Source organism: Equus caballus, chromosome 1 (genome assembly GCF_041296265.1).
Source record: "Equus caballus isolate H_3958 breed thoroughbred chromosome 1, TB-T2T, whole genome shotgun sequence".
NCBI lineage: Eukaryota > Metazoa > Chordata > Mammalia > Perissodactyla > Equidae > Equus > Equus caballus.
The window spans coordinates 117,925,310-117,945,921 of record NC_091684.1 but is presented as its reverse complement, the minus strand read 5'-3'; the positions used below and the strand labels follow the sequence as shown (position 1 = coordinate 117,945,921).

General features: G+C 45.8%; 1 protein-coding gene across 3 annotated transcripts in view; it reads right to left on the bottom strand.

The window, feature by feature from the left end:
* LRRK1 (leucine rich repeat kinase 1) overlaps nucleotides 1–20,612 on the bottom strand; it is a 129,008-nt gene that overhangs the window by 41,462 nt on the left and 66,934 nt on the right. For all 3 annotated transcript variants that reach the window (XM_023651451.2, XM_023651452.2, XM_070268221.1), the window contains 5 exons: nucleotides 5,998–6,224; nucleotides 4,799–4,926; nucleotides 4,546–4,709; nucleotides 3,572–3,709; nucleotides 933–1,045 (listed from right to left, as the gene is read on the bottom strand). In XM_023651451.2, coding sequence (XP_023507219.2) covers nucleotides 933–1,045; nucleotides 3,572–3,709; nucleotides 4,546–4,709; nucleotides 4,799–4,926; nucleotides 5,998–6,224 — 770 coding nt within the window. The remainder of the gene's footprint in view (nucleotides 1–932; nucleotides 1,046–3,571; nucleotides 3,710–4,545; nucleotides 4,710–4,798; nucleotides 4,927–5,997; nucleotides 6,225–20,612) is intronic.

Here is a 20,612-nt window from a genome sequence, read left to right as displayed (position 1 = left end):
CCTTCAGCAAGTGAACCAGGAAGGCTGGTCTCCTGGGCCCCGAGGGTCAGCTGGGCTTGTCCCGAGATTTTCACCTCTTATTAGAAGACCTTGGGGGCACACTTTTTATTCTATCTAGGTATCGGTTAGTGATCGGCAAAAACTTTTGAACAGAATGAGAGGTTAGGCTGAAGTGAGGAGATTCTCTAGGAGCCTTTAAAAATTAGAAATGATGGGGCCGGCCCCATGGCGAGTGGTTGGGCTCGCACCTCCGCTTCAATGGCCCTGGGTTTCACTAGCTCGAATCCTGTGTGGACATGGCACCACTCATCAGGCCATGCTGAGGTGGCATCCCATGTACCACAACTAGAAGGACCCACAACTAAAAATACATAACTATGTGCCGGGGGGCTTTGGGAGAAAAAGGAAAAATAAAATCTTTAGAAAAAAAATTAGAAATGGGAGGATACTGTTATGGGCTGAATTCTGCCTCTCCTCCTTGAAACTCATATGTTGAAGTCCTGACCCCCAGGACCTCAGAATGTGACTGCATTTGGAGATGGGTCTTTACAGAGGTGATTAAGGTAAAATGAGGTCATGTGAATGGACTGTAATCCAATCTGACTGATGTCCCTATAGGAAGAGGAGATTAGGACACAGACACACACAGAGGGACGACCACGTGAGGACCCAGGGAGAAGGCGGCCATCTAAGCCATCTATGTGCCAAGGAGAGAGGCCTCAGGAGAAGCCAACCCTGCCGGTACCTTGACCTCGGATTTCCAGTCTCCAGAACTGTGAGGAAATAAATGTCTGTTGTTTCAGCCCCTCAAACAACGCGTGGCATTTTGTCACAGCAGCCCTAACTAGCTAACAGAGATGCCACCCCAAGCATCTACCCGACTGTAGCCACACACATTTCAGAAGCTGCCAGGGATGGAGACCCCTACTTACTTGCCGAACAGGTTTCTGGAGAGATCCAGTGTTTTGAGTTGTCTGCAGGTCCACTTCTCTTGAGGTGGCAGTGCCACCAGCTGGTTTCCCTGTAACCTCAAGAACATGAGGGTCTGGGACAGACAGAGAGAGGAAAAGATGCTGTCAAATCCCAAAGGTGAGGAGAACTGAAGAGCAAGGTCAGGTCCGTGACAGGGCAGCCCAATGAGTACAGCCCAGTCACCTTCACGGTGAGTCCAGGAGTGTCTGAGAACTCAGGAAGTTATACCAAACAGAGCAGACGGGACAATTTACAGGAGGGCCCTGCCTCCAGATCAGTGGGAGGCAATTATTCCAGAAGGAAAGGAGTCCCAGTACTTCTCAGTGTGGAGGCTTCTTAAGAATGATGACTATCTGTGGGTCTGTCTTGGGAACAGCAACTGACTCTGAAGGTCCTGGAGGCCTTGATGTCACCACGGGTGGGGGCACAGCATGATGCTGCCTTGGGCTGGCCCAGGTGATGCCCCAGACAGGGCAGGGTGGCAGCAGTGACACCGAGGGTGACCTCCCCAGTCCTGCTCCCTCTGCTGGCCTGGTGCCCCGGGCCACTGTTGTGCCTGCGGTGCTCTCGTTGACCGCCTGGCCCCTGCCCTCTATGTCCACCAACCTCATGCAGGCTCTGCAGGCAAACCCATCACCGAGGGGAAAGGCTCTGCCCTTGGACTTGTTACGCGTTTTACTTTAATGAGAGCATAGGGGGCAGATTATAACTCTTTCCTGACGTCATCCCCAGGGACACCAACTATTCCATCCACAATGGGGGTGGCTCAGGGGGGCCAGCAGGTCACCCCACTTTAATCCCCTGTGGGGGAGGGGAATTGGCCACTCCAAGAGATGTCTCTTTGGCATGAGGATTTTTTGGGTCTGGTTACTTTTAATAAACTGCAGACAGGAAAGAAACTCTGAAAAGCAGAGTTTACTTACCCTTTGTGAAGGGGAATGACTTTATCTCTAGACACTCTTAATCAATGCCAAAGGCAAGGACTTAAATCTGCATCTTGTTTACTGTACTTGTGTGGTAATCTCCTGTAACTGACTTCCCCCCCCCCCAACCGCCACCAACCTCCTCCTTTGTCTTTAGCTGAGGATGATATTTAAGGTGGGGGCTTCAGCCATTTTGGCAAGTTGCTCAGGTTGCCTGAGCCTCTCCCATGTATACATGTTATAAAGCTTTGTTTAATTTTCTCCTGTTATTCTGTCTCATGTGAATTTAATTCATTCTCTGGCCAGAAGAACCCACAGCGGGTAGAGGAAATGTCTTCCTCCCCTACACTCCTTACTCTGCACACTTTTGTCTTCCCCTTTGTGGAAGGGGTCCAGGCCAGCTCCCACCATCAGAATCAGGGGCAGCTCCTGCGGCCAGCCCATCCACTGAATGTCTTATTAGAGCCCTGCCCATGCCAGGCCCAGGACCAGCAGTGGGGTAGTGGAGGCCCTCCCTGACCCCCATCTGGAAGAGGAACATGAATTCCCACAGGGCTGAGTGGTCAGGTCCTGTACAGGGCTCTTTCCCTCTTGATTTGCTGCTTCTGGCTGCGGTGGGAACTGGAAACCGAGTCAGCTAGCTGTTGGTGTGAAATAAGAGGAAACAGACTCAGAACAGGGGACCTGTGCAGGGGCTCTTCCTCAAGAACAGAGGTTGGGCGGTGGATGTGAACTTTTGGCCAGGGGTGCCCCTGTGGATAATAGTGACTGGTCTTCTTACGCACTAGCATCCCCCTGCAATGGACACACCCAGAGGTCCTTTCTTTGCCTCTGTTTGCCCCAGTACCTGTGACTTGATGGCCCTCCTTCCTGAGCACATGCATGTTGAAGGGCCTTCGCTGCCTTTTAGGGATCCCTGGACGTGGGGGGCCGTGCACTGGGCCTTGGAGCAGAGCCATGGGGCCAGGTGGCCGGCAGGGCAGCACTGGGGGCGGAGGTCTGTATGCTCAACCAGGGGCCGCCCTGTGGCTTCAGCAAACACACATCAGGCCTGGCTCTGGGGCTGGCCTGGGCGCCAAGTGAGGAATGAGCCATGCTCTGCCTTGAGAGGGTTGCATTTGAGTGGGGGAAAACAGACATAACCTGCAGTGAGAAAGCAGCCCCATGCTGTGGGGTAGGGAGGGTGGGCGGGGACACAAGGCTCTGGAAAAAGGCACTTTCCTGAATTCACGTCCAAAGAAGCTTCTAACCCCCAGGAATTCCAGTTCTGCCACCTCTGGGGAGGGAGGCAGGCACACGAAGGGCCCGCACGTCAGTGCTCCCTCTTCCTCATGCGCCGGCCACCTGGGGGGCCCACCCAGGAGCCGAGAAGGGGCAGAGCCAGGCAAGGTCAGGTAGAGGGGCTGGGGGCTGGGCTTACAATCGTCAACATTAAAGAAAGTCCTGGAGGATAAAAACCCATAATCCCACTGCCCTTGCATAGGTGTTCTCATTTTGCACGTTTTCTCTCAACCTCTGCTCATAACCAGGTATATTTTTGACAGTTAAACTTTTCTTTCAACCTTTTTTTTTCCTTTTGTCTCAGAAGCTCAGGAGAAGCACACAGACTTCACTGCAATATGGAGTGATTTTCTCACAAAAGCTGAAAACGACAAATAAAGGGCCATTAGACTCACGTCGAGCTGAAAAAGCCCCAGGGGAACTTCTTTGAGTTCGTTTTCTGAGAAATCGACATCCTTAAGATGATTTTTCCAAAAGATGGCCATTTTGTCTGGCAGAGATTCCAGGGCGTTTTTGGATGCTTTACAACATTTCTAGGAGTTTGACAAGAAAGAGAATGAGATATGAATTAGTTTTTTAAATGCAGTGGTGCCTATGAAAAAGACTGCTTCTGAATTTGATGTTAAAAATCAGACCATTACAATAAACCTCGAATAAATATGATTCAGTTAGTTGAGAGGTTACAAACTGTCATTGGCCCATTTTCCTGTCCCTGCTCCCAGGAAGGGACAGGAATGGTTTCCTGGGGGAGACAGGCGGCTCATAGTCCTTTCCCTTCCTTCCAGAGTGTCTGGCCCATTGTTCTTGGAAATAATGGGACAGTTCAGGACTGTGCTCTCGAGAGGAGCTAGTTTCCCACAAACATATGTTTAAGCTGGAAATGTTAATGCTAGTGATGGAGAATTTTCTGGTTTAAAACAAACAGCACTAAAACACAAATATTCTTCATGCTGTTCCCTTAGTTTTCACAAGCAAACTTCCCAAGAAGCAAAACCAGCGTTTAATTAGCAGTGCTATGGATGCAGGGCATTTCTTCTTCTTTTCTTTATTCTTATTTTATAGCTGTCCTAAGGGAACTGAACCCCCACTTTTGGGCAGAACTCATCCTGTGCGTTAACTGTGGACAGTTCTGTGGGTATTAAGGGTATGAATCTCAAGCCCAGAGCCAGTGGGCTGGCTTTCAGGTGAGTGACCCGCCCGAGACAGTCGGCTGCTGGTTGGTGAGTGACACTGCTCGCCTATACATGGGAACAACAATCCTGTTGCCCAGTGTGGCCGCCTAGGGGAGGAAGCGAGACAGCACCCGAAGAGTTCGGGGAGCAGAAGGGGGAAGCAGAGTGACTGCACCTTTCATGATTCCCATACTAACCAAAGGGCAGGCCCAGGCTTCTGGAAACACCTTCAGGTTGTTTCTAGAGACATTCAGACAATTGAGTGATTTGAAAGAATGAAGGAAAAGCGCAGGGAGTTCTGTCAATTTATTGTCAGAAATATCAAGTTCCTGTAGCTTCCGCAAACCAATCCAGTTAGTGGCTGGGGAAAAAGAAAGGTATGAATTGGTAAAAATATCCTATTAAGAAAAAAATGACAAATGAAGTCAGGTCACTGATGATAAAACATACCACTTTCTTCTTCAAACAATTTTTCTAAATAATTTTTTGACGCTGTCAGTTTTTGAAGTTTTGAGAGGTGCAAGAATCCTGGCGGGAGATGGGACAGCTTGTTGCTGGAAATGTCAACTTCTAGCAGCCTGTGGTTGGGGGAGAAGTCAGTCAAGGCATCAGAAGAAAGAGGTGAAGCACCATTGTAACATAGCTCTCTGTAAACGTATTTCTCTCTTCCTCCTTGCACAAGGCTAAAGAGGGTACATTGAAAATGCAGTAATACGATTTTTAATCATTGCATTAACTGTTACCATGTCCTGTGTAGACAAAGTAAGTCAAATCTCTCTCGGGCTGACCCTGGTCTCACTGACTGGTAGGGATGTGAACCTTTCTCATGTATGTGACAGCGAAATGAGCAGGTGCCCTGAGAGCTGCTGGAAGACCACAGAGCGGGGCTTTTAACTTTTCAGACCCTCGATGGCCCCGGTTAAGGACCTCCACTTGGACGGCACCTGGTCTTTAATTTTTTGTCTGTGGGCTTCCCCACGGTTCCTGCTGACCTTAAGCTCTTTCTAATGTTCTTTCTTTCTTCACTTAGAGGTTTAGCTTTTGAAATCAGCTCAAATCCTTTAGGGAACAAGCTTTGCAAGTATGTATCATCAACACATCAGGGAGGGTAAGGTCCTTCCCCTTGCCGCGAGGCCTCAGGGGGAAGGCTCAGACCTCTTCCAGGCTCCCAAAGCAGGAGACAGGAGCTGCCTACACGCCCACCTGCTGCCAGAGCCCTGCAGGGTTAACTCTTTCTCTGAGGACCTTCCCACTTTCCTGGGAGGCGGGATAAGAGCTGCTGCCTCTGGGCCCCACAGCCTCCGCCAGCCCATAAGTTTTCAGGCCCCCTCCTCTTTTTCCTGTCTGCGTCCACAAGACTGGGCATCTCAGGCAAGCGGGTGCACGTGGCTGCCAGTGAGCAGTGTAAATATGGGCCAGACAAACCACCCCTCTGGACCTCTCTGTGTTCACCTGGAAAGGAAGCGGAGACCTTGTTCCCAAGTGCTTGCACAGGGGCAGGAAGAACTTCCTTCTCCCATTTTAGCTGCAAATTTGTTGTGAAAATGACTAACTACAATTAGGGAACACATGCAGGAGGAGGACCGTGGTGGCAGCCAGGGCACAGAGCCTGTTCTCCCTCGGGGGGCCTGCGCGGGGTGGGAGCCCACCTGGAACAGATGATCTCATCTGATGACTGCACACTGGGCAGTTCCCCCAGGTGGTTGTCTGAGAGGTTCAGCTTCCGGAGGTTGATGAGTCCCCAGGGGATGACCGAGGGGAGGGAAGCCAGGCAGTTGGCAGAAAGGTCCAGCTCCGTGATCTGGCAGGAGATGTCTATGAGCCAGTCTAGATCCACCCAGGGCAACTTGAGGTGGGACCATTTCACACGAAGAGGCTGGGTGTTGGAGAAAGGGAAGAGCACATGTGGCGGTGAGCACAGGGCCAGTGTCGACTTGGAATAAAACAGTGACTCATTCAAGCGGGAGTGTGTCTGCTCATCTTAGCTGGGGTCCCAAGATGCTGGGACCACGTCCCTCCCGTGGCCGGCACTGAGGAGGGACCTATTCCCATCTGGACCTGCATCTCTCAGGTCATCTCTACATGGCTCCAGCTACTCACTCTCCAGCCTCTAGAGGGAGCACGTGGGTTCAGTGTCACCTTTTACAGGGCAGATCACAGCCAGGCAGGAAGTGCAGCAGGAACGGCCCCTGCTCTGTACAGAGGAGGCCATGCAAACTTGGAGGCGCCTCCCCAGACTGGAGAAGGCTGAGACCCAAACCTGGGTCTTCTGCCCTCCCTTCAGGGCTCTCTTCCCTGTGATGGAGCTGCTGCCGCCTGCAGCTGCCTGCACCACGCCAGGCTCTACACTGGGTGCTTGTGGACAGGCTGCCTCCAAAGTGAGAGATGAGTATGCAAACAGACCATGGCCAGGCCGTATGTGAAAAGAGAACTATGACCCAAAACCTGCAGCAACCTTCCCAGGAAACCAAGCCCCTTATCTGTAATAACAGCCCAGGAAGAGCTGAGGGCATACGATGAAGAGAAGAAAGTCTCTTTAACACATGGTGCTGCTAAAACTGGACAGCCACATGAAGAAGAATGAAAATCGACCATTCTTTTACACCAGTCACAAAAATAAACTCAAAATGGATCAGAGACTTAAAGGTAAGACCTGAAACCATAAGACTTCTAGAAGAAAATATAGGCAGTACACTCTTTGAGATCAGTCTTAAAAGGATCTTTTTGGACACCATGTCTTCTCCAAAAAGGGAAACAGTAGAAAGAATAAACAAATGGGACTTCATCAGACTAAAGAGCTTCTTCAAGGCAAGGGAAAACAAGATTGAAACAAAAAAACAATCCACCAACTGGGAAAAAATATTTGCAAATCATATATCCAACAAAGAGTTAATCTCCATAATATATAAGGAACTCACACAGCTCAATGACAAAAAAATAAAACAACCAGATCAAAAAACGGGCAAGAGACATGAACAGACATTTCTCCAAAGAAGATATACAGATGGCCAATAGGCACATGAAAAGATGCTCATCATCACTAATCATCAGGGAAATGCAAATCAAAACTACACTAAGATATCACCTTACACCTGTTAGAATGGCTAAAATAATCAAAACAAAAAATAACAAATGGAGAGGATGTGGAGAAAAAGGAACCCTCATGCACTGCTGGTGGGAATGCAAACTGGTGCAGCCACTATGGAAAACAGTATGGAGATTTCTCAAAAAATTAAAAATAGAAATACCATATGACCCAGCCATCCCACTACTAGGTATCTATGCAAAGAACTTGAGATCAGCAATTCAAAAAGCCCCATGCACCCCTATGTTCATTGCAGCATTATTCACAATAGCCAAGATATGGAAACCACCTAAGTGCCCATCAACTGATGACTGGATAAAGAAGACATGGTATATATATACAATGGAATACTACTCAGGCCTAAAAAAGGATAAAATCATCCCATTCACAACAACATGGGTAGACCTTGAGGGTATTATGTTACATGAAATAAGCCAGATAGAGAAAGACAACCTCTGTATGGCTCCACCCACACATGTAAATTAAACATATGGACAAAGAGAACAGATTAGTGGCTACCAGGGGAAAGGGGGCTGGGAAGTGGGCACAAAGGGTGAAAGGGTGAAGAGATGCACCTACAATATGACTGACAAATAGTAATGTACAACTGAAATTTCACAAGGTTGTAAACTATCATAATCTCAATAAAAACCAAAAAAAAAAAAATAGCCCAGGAAGGCAAACTTATAGGAGGGCAGATGGCTATCTCTAGTAACAATCCAGGAAGCTCAAGAATAACTTCTGTAACCATGGGCCCCGAATGGCCAGGACTTGATTAATAACTGACAGCTTCCCTAGGCTTTGTCCCCACTTCCAACTTAGACCAACCCAGAGGAAGCCAAATATGCACCCCGACCAATCACGTGGGACACCGCACCTCTAGTTGGCTGCCTGCAGCTTCTCCATCAGCAGCCTCCATCAGGGCACACCTGAAGCCTTCCCTTTTTTCCCCTGTGAAGCTCTCCCACTGCTCTGTCTGCCTTTGAGTCTCTGCCAAAACGCAAGTGCCGATGGCCGACTCTCTTGCTACCTCAAGCTCTGAATAAATCGCCTATGCTTTTCTCATTTGATTGGCCTTTGTTTATTTCCACAGGTGAGAGTCAGAAAGCCTGGTGGTTTGGTTCGCTGGTGTCGCGTGGTAAAGAGACCTAGTTAAATATACATGAACAGGCTTTTCTCTTTCTTCTTGAGTATCAAAGAATTTGGGGCTCAATTAGGTTTCTGGGAGGAAGAAATTGGCTTTTTGGCCTGTTTCTCCAAAGCAGTTGGAAATCCGTATCAGAAAATTAGAGAAACAAAACTGAGTGCTTCGCAAATGGGAAAATGCTACAACCAGGCGGACGGTGGGAAAGACACCAATAACATGGGATGTTTGCTCTCAAAATTGGCAGCAGCAGACAGACCTCCTTATCTGGCCAATAGATGGCGATGTGTGTCTTGTCTTTGTCTTCCTTGGCTAAGTAGCCAGGATTGGAAAGGCTGGGTCTACAACACTCTCTTAGAGCTCTCATCCTTGAACCAAGGGGATGAGGGACTCTGTCTCTGTCTGTCTGTCTCTCTCTCCATTCACCTGGATGAAGAGGGATGGGAGATAGCATACTGGATTTGGGGACAAGAGAATGAAGTTTTAGACTCAGTTGATCTTTTTTTTAGACAAGTCACTCTACTGCTTTGGGTCTGTTTTTATTATCCTTAATGTTTCCTCTCACGATTTTTTGCTTTGAAAAGTTTCAGAACCGCAGAAAAGGTGGACTAGAATACCCATTCATCTATCCCTCACCTAGATTTACCACTTGCTAATATGTTGCCACATTTGCTTTCTCTCCTTTCTCTCTCCACACATACTTTTTTTTTTTGGCTAAGGAAGATTTGCCCTGAGCTAACATCTATGTTAGTCTTCCTCTATTTTGTATGTGGGTTGCTGCCACACCATGGCCAACATCAAGTGGTGTAGGTCTGTGCCCAGGAGCTGAACCCAGGCTGCCAAAGCAGAACATGGTGAACTTAACCACTAGGCCATGGGGCTGGCCCCACACTTTTCATTTTTTGCTGAATCTTTTGCAAGCAATCTTGGCACCGCACCCCTAAATACTTCAGCATGTATCTCTGAAGAACAAGAATTTTTTCCTACATGACAACCATATACTTATCATTTCCAAGAAATGAAATCAATACAGTATCATCAAATCCAGTCCATGTTCAAATATTCCCAATTATCCCAGAAATGTCTTTTATAACTATTCTGTGTCCTGATCCAGGATCCCATCAAGAATCACACATTGTGTTTAGTTGTCATGTCTCTTTACTTGTTTTGAATCTAGAAGAGTCCTCATGCTTTTTTATGTCTTTTTCAACTTTGGCATTGCAATTTTTCACGTCATTCCAGTTGTCCTGTGGAATATCCCATAATCTGAATTTACTCAATTGTTTCCTATTGTTTAGATTCAAGTTAAGCATTTTTGGCAAAAATCTCAGACAATGTTGAGTCTTACCCATGGAACCCCACCAGAGGGCATCTGACGTCAGGTTACTCCTTGAATGGTGATGCCAAGTCTGACCCCTTGGTTAAGGTGGCGTCTGTCAGATAGAGCCCTCCTTTGTTAAGGTACATTTTACGCTTTGTGATTAACAAGCAGTCTGTGGGGTGATATCCTGAGCCTAGCGAATATCTTGTGTTCCTACATCATTTCACCCAATAGTTTCAGCATCTTGGCCTGACTCAATTAGTACATTCGTGGTTGCAAAGTGGTGACTTTTCTAAAACCACCATTCCTTCTACATTTGTTCCCTGGCATTCTTCCATACAGAAGGGTGCCCCCCACTATCTGCTCCTTTTAAGTATCACTATGGACTCATGGATTCCGTTTTATTCTAAGCATTATAATTCATTATTATCATTATTTCTTTTGATGCTCAACTAGTCCCCAATTTGGCCAGTGGGAGTCTCATCAAGGGGGCTCCTGGGCTCCTCTGACATATCCCTATCACTCTGGGGCACTTCCTTACTTCCTGGCAAAACAAGATGTTCCAGTCTCCTCTGGTACTTTCCAAGCCCCAGCCCTGGAATCAGCCCTGACTCCCCTTAGCAGAAAACGGCATTTAGAAACCAAGATCTGGGGGTTAGGTATGCTCACTGGTCCTGGGGAGTCACTGCTTCTTGGCCCATTGATCCCACACCGCTCTGTATTTAACATGAGTGCCTTCTGATGCCTCCAATCCAAAGCCAGTCACATAGGCGTCTTCCTAATCTTTCCATAATTCATAATCATATCATTCTTCACCTTGTTACTTTTGGTTTTAATCTGTTAAATAAGCATTTTGGACCAGATGATGCCCAGATCACTTCTGGACTCAGGATTCTTTCTGGCTTGCGGTGGTGAGGACAGTGGCCTCCCATGGGGGACCTTGGGGTAAGTATGACAGCCAACCTAGGAGTGGGCTGAGAGGAAGGTGGCCCTGCCAGTCTTTGCAATGCCAAGTCAAAAAAGGCCCTCCAAAAGCCTGGCTGCCTCCTCTTCCTGGGTTCTTGGAGGCGCACCCAGGCCCCGGGCCCAAGGCCGGACAGCTAGACACAAAGCCAAAGGGTCTAGATTGCGGTCTGACCCTTTCCACTCACCCTGTGTGGCCATTCTGGTCATTCAATATCAAATGGATTGGGCCAGAACTGAAACTGCAGCTAAATGCAAGACGAAAAGGAGGCTAGTTTGGGCTTTGATTTTAAACAACAAATCTTAGGTGTCTATTGAAAGTTTTATAAATAAAATTCTGTAGGACTATAAAAAAAAAACCAACAGAAATGAATCAGATTGTTATTGTGACATGAATCAAATACGGTACAAACGAATCTGACCTCCTTGGGGGATCAGCTTAGTGATGCTGTCCTGACAATGGCATTTCCCTCCTGAATCTCCTCTATGTCCTCTGAGCCTGGAGCTGCAGCCTAGAACTGCATAAGGAGCGAGGGTTTGACCTTAGGAGACCCAAGCCCTGTGGCTGCTTAACTAACTCTGTGGAGGACGTTGGCAAGTCTCGGTGGACAGGGGTACTTTCTCAGGCTCTGTCCGGCTCAACTCCCCTTATATGAACCTGCCCACTGATTTTGTGCTGCACTAACTCAGCCCAAGGGTCGTCTCCTTTGCCCAGCAGGCGATGTGGCTGTCCACAACCTAGACTGTGTGCGCCTCCAGTGCACGGCCTTGTCTTTCTCTGAAGTTCGGCTGCATGCCTAGCATGCAGCAGACACTAAATGAATGTTTGTGCGCTGAAGAGAATCAAGTCACCGAGACCTGTGATCCATTCATCACACCTCTAACCAGACTGAGCATCCTAAAATATCCAGGTCAGCTCAAAACGCTTCCACCTTCCCCCACCCCCACCCTGCCTTTAGCAGAACATCTTAACCCCTTCCCTGGGCAGCCCCACGCCTCCAAAATCTGCCCCAACCACTTTCCAACTTTATGTCTCACTGTTTCCTCTAAGACCTCTGCCTGCCCTCTGCATTCCTGCAGGCAGATGGCTTGTGAGGTTAACAATTTGTTCTAGGTAGAAGAAATTGGGGGCTGGGCACACTCCTTAAGCAGAGGATTCAAGGCCAAGGGGAAACTGCCATTAACCAGAAGCTGCCTGTTCATAAATGAATCACAGGGCTCAGAAAGTGGACCCAACGCTGAAATTCATAGGAAGGCTCTGGGGCCTGAGGGGGTATGGCCTCGCTGTCAGTAATTGGCTGGCCAATGTGCCAAACGGCTGCCGGTTGCTCTGCAGCTGCAGATGCTCTCCCTGGTATATGGGTTGTTATGGTGATGGGAGTATTTGGTAGGAAACACAAGCTTGTGGGCCTGGAGCTAAGAGAGCTTGTGCAAAAGCTTACTTCTGAGAGTTTGCCTCCTTCAGATGGTGGGTGTCATGAGGTCACTCAAGGATCCAAGATTCTGTAGGCTGGACTGGCCTCTATCTTCACACTCTGTCCTGCCACTGTGATGAAGGGGAAAGAAACCCTCTCCTGCCTCTGAACCCTGCTCTGTCTTCTCTCTTCTGGAACTCATGGCCCTCCTCGCTCCCGTCTAAGTCCTACTAATCCTGCAAGCCCTGGTGCAAGGACCACCTTCTTCACCCTAAATTGGAGTCCATGTGTTACCACCCCCACTTATATAACAGGGACGCCATCTTGCTTAACTTGTGTTCATACATTCATCAGCATTTACTTGAATACTGCTGGCAAAGCCATTCTGTCAGGCACTGGGGCAGATTAGAGATGTGGATGCTACAGATAGAAGCAACGCTCAGAGAGTTTATGGTTCAGAGAGAAGAGCAGTATGTGTGTGTGTGTGTGAGTGAGTGTACTGAACGTGGATCTGGTCACCCTGACTCATGGGTTTCTTGATCTTCATGGACTATGAGCATATGATGTTGACCACAAAGCCAAGAAAGAACACCTGTTGGGAAACCTCGTGTGCTTCCTTTTGGGGCATTGTTTTATCAGAAGAAATCATCAATAAGAAGTGAGCAGCTGTGTGTGCCTCTGAATTCCCCAGACATGAGGAAGAAGAGGAAGCAGACACTGCCAGTTCCTAAAATGGAGCTCTTTATAGGTCTCATGCCCACCAGAGTTTCTGTAGGGTTGACATTTGTTCAACGCAAGCCCCAGAAGAAGTTGTAAAAGCAGAAGTCTGCAAACATGATGACACACTCAGAATGTGGACACACTTGTGAAGACTTCTGGGCTGGATGGAGGTTGAAAAAAAGTGTAAGATTTCTACCTGGACTTGGGTTAGTTTGAAAACTTTCATTTACAAAACTTCTTTTCCTTTTAGTGCACAAACATTACAGGGTACTCAGATGTTTACAAAGCAGCAGAGAGGAAGGAGCAAGAATGCACAGTGAAGAAGGTGGCAGGACACTGGACAGCAAAACCTAGCCAGGCAAGCCCTGAGGCCCTCATTACTAATTTGTGTTTAGTCCAGGCGGGATCACAATAAACAAGGTTTCGAGGGAGAGAGGCCAGCAATTGTATAATTAACTCCATGCACACTGGACTGCAAAATCAAAGACAGCTGCACGCGGAGACCCCACCAATTCAACAGTGCCGTGGTTGAGGCATACCCACTCTGGAGCAAACAGATGGAGAATGTGCTTGTGTTTGACCTCAAGCATGCACCCTTTAGATTTCAGGCCAAAGAGGAGAAAGTAGTGCTCTCCTAGAAGGCACGGTGTGCTGACTTAGGAAATTTGTTTTCCGAGGCAGTGGCAGTGACTAGGGCCAGTTCAAGCAGGATTGGATGTACTTAAGGGCATTTGGCTCTTAATGCAGAGTGATGTTTGGGGGTGCTTCTGTGTAAGAAAGGTCTCCCTGTCTTGTGATGCAGCTTGTGGTCCAGGAGGACAATCATCCACCTTTACACAATGCTTCTTGAAATCACTGGACATAAAATATCACGGTGAATGAGCCACGGGCTCCAATGACATCTCTTATGCTTTTATGTTAGTGCAACCCTTAATGGTTGAAGAAAAATAATTGTTAAGTGAAGGACTGGAGTCTATTGCTTTTAGCATGGCTTTTAACCTTGAGAGCTGTGGGCTGGCAATCAGGATTGGAACAGACACAGAGAAGGATTCTCTGCTGTGATGGCAGGGTGCATACCTCTGCGATCTTGTTAGGTGCAGAACAGCCTCACCAGAGTGGAGTTCCAATGGTACCTCCTCGCTAGGTCTCTACTGAGTACACAAAGCAGAATTCATCCCTCTGCTCTCCGTGCTCCCAACTCATTGCTCCTGTGACCTATGGTTAACGGGGTAAGAATCTTCCCGCCTGGAGACTGTAAGTCCCTTGAGGGGACAGACGAGAGCTCAATGACAGCAGGGCATGATGCATGAAAGCAGTCAATAGAATTAGTCTACTCAATCAAGACACACATGTAAAAGTGAGGGGAAATACATAGAACATTATAAAACGTATTCATGAATCCTTGGCCCATAAAAAACCCAAGCCTTTCTTTTGGTTGTTGAACAAAGATTCCTGGGATGATGGCAGAGGGTGCCTCCTCCTTGTTGAACCAGCCAGGAAGACAAGAGCCACCTTCTAGTATGTGTAGGAGCAGTCAGAGCAACCAGACAGTTAAGATGAAAAAGCAGCGGGTCTAATCTAAACAGAGCAGAGTCACTAAAAGGCCTGAAGAAGGAGCCAAAAGAAACTCTAAAAACAAAGATGCTCAGAGTGGCAGAGCCAGTTGCAGAATCTGAAGATGCATCTCAGGTTACCTGAGTGATGTCGATGATTGTAGCAGGGAAGAAATATGGTGGCAGAAGGGGGTCTGTGGATGGATGCCAATAAGTTGGGGGTAAATTCCAAGCCTGCAAATGTTCTCCAGGAATCCAGACCATCAGAGGATGCCCTACATGACAGGGATTCAGCCGGACAGAGGATCCGCACACTGGTGACAGCAGCTCTGCCCCAGCCTCCTTGTGCATGCACGGGCTACGACAAACGAAACGGAATATGCCCGCTGTCCTTGCCCCCTCCACGCGGGGATTCCAACACCTACTGCTCAAGTCCCTGCACTCTGGTGGGGACAGGCTCTCAAGGAGAGAGGGGACATTTAAAATGGAAGGATGACCTTGACTGGCCAACTGCACGTGTAAGCAAGGTGGCCATGGCGGGTGGAACCAGGCCAAGGGCAATGGAGTAAGGGGCTCAGAAATGGTGTTATGGGTGGAACTGTGTCCCCCTCAAAAGATATGTTGAAGTCCTAACCCCCAGTACCTCAGAATATGAGCTTAAATTGGAAATAGGGTCTTTGCAGAGTGTAATCAAGTTAAAAATGAGGTCATCAGGGTGGGCCCTCATCCAATATGACTGACGTCCTTATGAAAAGGGGAGATTTGGACAGAGACAGACACATGCAGAGGGAAAACAATGTGAAGACACAGGGAGAAGATGGCATGTAGCTGGAGTGAGGGGTCTACAAGCCAAAGAATGCCAAGGGTTACCAGCCAGCACCAGAAGCCAGCAAGAAGCAAGGGAGGGTCCTTGCCTGAAGGCGTGAGAGGAGCACAGCCCGCCAACACCTTGATGTTGCACTTCCAGCCCCGGAAATTGAGACAATAAACTTGTGTTATTCTAAGCCAACCAATTTTTGGTACTTTGTTATGGCAGCACTGAGACAGATGGCAATGAGTCAAGTCAAGATAGGAGAAGTCAAGACCTGGGAACCTGGAACATTCCATTGACAGAGGCCCACAGATTACAAAAAGAAAAGAGAGAAACAGATTCTTGAAAGCCAAAAGGATGCCTGTTGAGATAATTAGATTAGAAATATAACAAAAAGATGAGGAAAAGGACAGAAAAGCCAGTCATTAAATTAGGGAAAGCCTGTGAGGACTCTACGGTATAGAAGGAGAATTTCAAAAAGGACCTGAGAATACTAACAGAAGCAAGGGAAGGGAGAGAGAAGACAAAAGCGTGTCTGCTAAAAATACCGCAAATATCAGAATTAGCAGTGGTTAGCTACTAATATAACTTAAACAAACAAAAAAAGGAGATATTACCATAGAAATTAGATCAATGAGAAATACAAGTACAAAAGTAACTTACAAGACAAATGTATAATGGCCTTTTAAAGAGCAGCCTGGAACAACCGTTGCCTCCAAGGGCACACTCAAGACCAGATGCTGTAGGGGAACCTTCTGGAAGCTGGGCTGTGACTGCATGCCAATACCTTCTTGGTGACTCTTTGCAATGCACACACAGCACTTTCATGCCCACTTTTTCAATGGACTCTCACAGGAACCCTGTAATGTCGGGCACAGTTTGCACAGAAGGAGCCTCAGAGAGGTGACCTGCTCAAAAGTAGGAAAACCAGGATCACAATTCAGGTGCCTGATGCTCTGTCTGGTTCCTTTCTACCGTATCACCATGTTCACATGGTCTTGGAAAAGCTGATACAGTTTCAAAGGCATTAGGAGAGAGAACTATAGTGATAAAGACACTTAACCAACCACAACCCCAAATACAACCATGCTAAATCTTTATGTTGCAACGCAGGATCAAATACATAAATGAAAAACTAATAAAAATTCAGGAAGAATATGAACAGAATATGCTAGATCAAATATGCAAAAAATTAATAGAGGAATCATAAAGCTACACGACACAGTAACAGTGGGAGTTCACCAAATGGTAGGAGTAGGAGAATGAATTCTGTCTTCAAATAGATATGAACTTGCACATAAATTGATTACATTCTGAGTATGAAGGAAAAGTAAATAGGAAAAAGTAAAAGGAGAAAATGGAGGGGAAAAAAGGCAAGTCTCTATGTATCTCATTCCTAGAGAGAGGCAAAGTCAAGGTAGAAACCAATGATGAAAGCAGAATTGAAGAGTGTCCCATTATTTAGACAGTAAAAATTCCCTTTTAAGTAAAGCTTGGGTGGGAGAGAAAAACCAATTCACAACAGCAGAATGTATTTTTAGAACAATAAAAGCATCACAAGTAATGGAAAAGAAAACACACAGCTCTGATTGCAGTCACGAAAAATAAAAAGTGAAACACATTAAAAGGCCGTGCCCCACTTAGAATGGAAAGCTAAAGGAAGCAGGAAAATGAGAACAATTAGACCAACCAAGAATAGAAAAACCAAGATGAAGTAAAAACAAGGAAGAGGATAAATAAAACCAATTCAAGCATCTCTGAAAAAATAATAAAGTTGATACTCAAGTGACTAAATTAAAAATGAAAGAAAATGTACCTTAATAATCTGGGAAGGGAAATGACAATCTAACAAGCAATGCAGAAACAATGTTTAAATGACGGGAAATGTTGTCCTTAGCCAGACCTAACATTACCAAATAACGATGCTGAGATGAGAGATTTCCTTACAAAAATAAAAATTCTCAAAGTGACACAATAAGAGAGAAAATAAAATAATGTGCATGAGAGAAACAAACACAGAAAATAGAGAATCACTCCCTAAAGGCTCCTCATTCAATACAATTTTTTCAATCAAATCTTTCAAAGAACAAACAGTCCCTATGTTACATAAATGTTTCCTTCACAGAGGACTCACTTCATTTTATCAGTCAAAACGAGTTACTTTGCAAGAGCCATTAAAATTTTAGGCCAATTACGTATGCACATGGATGCAAAAACTGACCAAAATCTTCTCTAATAGAAATCAACAACTGAACTCAAAGATTTAAGTTCTGAGGCCAAGAAAGACCTACCCAAAGAAAATAGCCTCATGCGAACTTAGGAAAGTCATCAGCACACTATGTCAAAGGAAAGTGGACCTCTTTTAATCATCTGAATGCCAAAAAGTGTTTAATTACATTTATCACTTTTTCTTCACTAAAATTCTTTAAAATAGGTATAGAGGGTTTTTTTTTTTTTTTTTAAAAAAAGAAAACATTGTGCTTTTTTTTTTCCAGTAGTATTTTAGTCATTCCTTTTAAAAATAGGAAGCTTACAAGAAATCTCCCATCACTAGTTCCAACTTAAGAATGTTGCCAATAGCTATTTGAGAGAGAGAGAAAAAAGTAAGAAATAAAAGTGTCTGCAGTTAACTAAGCTATCTAACATACTGTTGAGAGAAACTCAGTTTCCTCAACTTTTAAATAAAGACAAAAATTTCTACCTTGCAGGACTGTATAGGAAATTACAGCAGAATGTTTGGCAAAGTAATTTGTTAGCTATTAAAGTCCTATGTAAACAGAACGGAGGTTACTGCATATATAAAATTTCAACCATCCATGCATCCATCCACCTATCCATCCATCTACCCACCCATCCATGCATCCACCTATCCACCCATCCATGCAATTACCCATCCATCCATCCATCCATGGAACCCCCCATTCATCCTATTCTAGGCCCTACTCTAAGGGGCAAACACAGAGTGAGCAAAATTGGCCAAGTTCCCTGCTTTGGGGAAGCTTCCAGTCAAATGGGGAATTGACATTAAACAAGAATATTACCCAAACAGACAACCCCGAACTTTGTTAAGTGCTATGAATAAAATGGACAGGAAGCTCTGAGAGACATAAGGGGAGATCTGACCAGGCCTGTGGGTTAAGAAAGGCCTTCCTGAGGATGTCGTGTGGGGCTAAGATTGGGAGAGCGTCCTGGGATCAAGGAGCGGTGGTGTGCTGAGTGCTGAGGAGACAGGCACTCTTTTTCCTTGCTCTCTGGTGTCCACCTGCAAGTACAGCATGGAAGGTATAAGTTTCCCCTGCTACTGGACATTTGGCTTTCTTTCCCCTAGTTTCTTCTTATAAAGAGCAGTGCTTTGGCAATGTCTGTGGCTATTGTGTTTTTTTTTTTTTGAATTAAGTCCTAGAGGTATCTTTCAGAAAGGAAATACCAAATTTGGAACAATTCACTGGGAGAAAAGACTTTTATAGCTTTTGTCACATGATACCAATTACTTTCCACCCATATGGAACCAATTTACAACAGTGCCAGGAGCAAGGCATTGGTGTGCCCACTTCTGTACGACCCTGCCAAGTGTCTTACTCAGCATTTATATTTATTTTTGCCAGTTTAATAGGTATGTGACAGTACTTTCAAGCTGTTTTAATTTGAATTTCTGTAATTGCCAATAAGGCTGTATGTTTCCATGCCATGATTTACTATCTGTGTTTTCTTATTTGTAAATTAACTGTTCATTTCTCTTAACTTCTTACCCAATGGCACTTGTGAGCCATGTGATGGCAAGGGCTGTGGTTCTGGCTTGGTCACTGCTGAGTCCTAAGGATCTGGTAGGTGATCTATAAACAGTGGCTGAATTAAATGCAATTATCAACTGACATATAATTGTATCAATGACTTATTTTGGATTTAAGTTTCTGTCAGTTCTTTTTTTCAAATATATTCAATTGATTTTCTTCTTTACATTTCTTTTTGAAATTATATTTTACTATAAATAATTTTGCTTTAACATATAAATACATTCATCTTATTTCTGATTATATATCTTTGTACATCTGTATATATCTTAAAAATCTTGAAACATAATCATCTCCCTTTTATAACTTGGATAAACGTGCTTTAAAAAATATATTCTGATGAGTTTCCAATGCTTAACTCTTATCTCTCTGGAATTTATTTGCATCATTATGAATGTAATTCTCTAGGCCGATATCTAATAGTTCCAATGACACTTAATAATGTTTCTTCTTCTCTCTTAATGTTTTCCTGTTGTGTTTTCTAGTTTGCTACCTAAGTTCAAATAATACTTTTACTATTTCTGCATTTCTATTTTATTAATAATTTTCTCCATTTCTAACTGAATACAAGTGGTTTATACAACTGCTGCTTTATATTATGTCTTAAGATCCACCATGCATACCTACTTGAAAGATCATACAGAGTACTTGCTCACTTATTCTACTATGTGACCTTTGCTGTCTGTTCTCAAGTTCTAGGAAGCACTAACCACGTGGGTAGTGTCACAGTGGGGATTCTATTCATGGGGAAAGCACACAAACAGACCATGAGGGCAAAGAAAGGTTCGGTATTTGGAAACTAGAGAAAACAGATACATGTAGAACACTCAGGTAAATTCTTCGCCAGGGCACAAGAAAAGTGGACTTGATGGAAAGAGATCTGGAACAGTCTGGAGTTTGATTTCATGACTTTCAGAGGACTTTTTCTTCCTCTCACACACGTGAGTGGCGAAAAGTCTGGGCCACAGGCAGGCAGAGTCTGCTCCTAGTGCTGTCTCTTACCCACCGGGGACCTGCTGCTCCAGAGAAGGCCCATTCCCACATCTCCTACATGACACAGCACTGCCAGCTGTGAGGAGGGTGTTAGGAACCAAGAAGGTGGCAATGTGTGCATGTGGAAACGCTCTAGAAAGCATAAAACTCTAGAAAGCATAAAACCTTGCACTGAACATTAGGACAAGGATGTTCCCCAGATGCCTTAGTGTCCCTCAGAAAGGGCTGCCTGCCCATGGCACGTGAGGAGCTCTCGGGAGCAGGCAGCCCCTCCCTCAGCTGCCTCCATCAGCTGCTCACGAAGGCCCCAGCAAGGGCCGAGAGGCCGTGTTTGCTGTGTCCTACCCCTTCCGGGCATCCTGCAGATACTAGTCCACCAGATCATGCAGATGGAGAAAGGCTGCTTCAGCTCCAAAAATGTGCAGCCGGGATGCTGGTGCTTGGGCACAGACACAGGCATCTGAATGG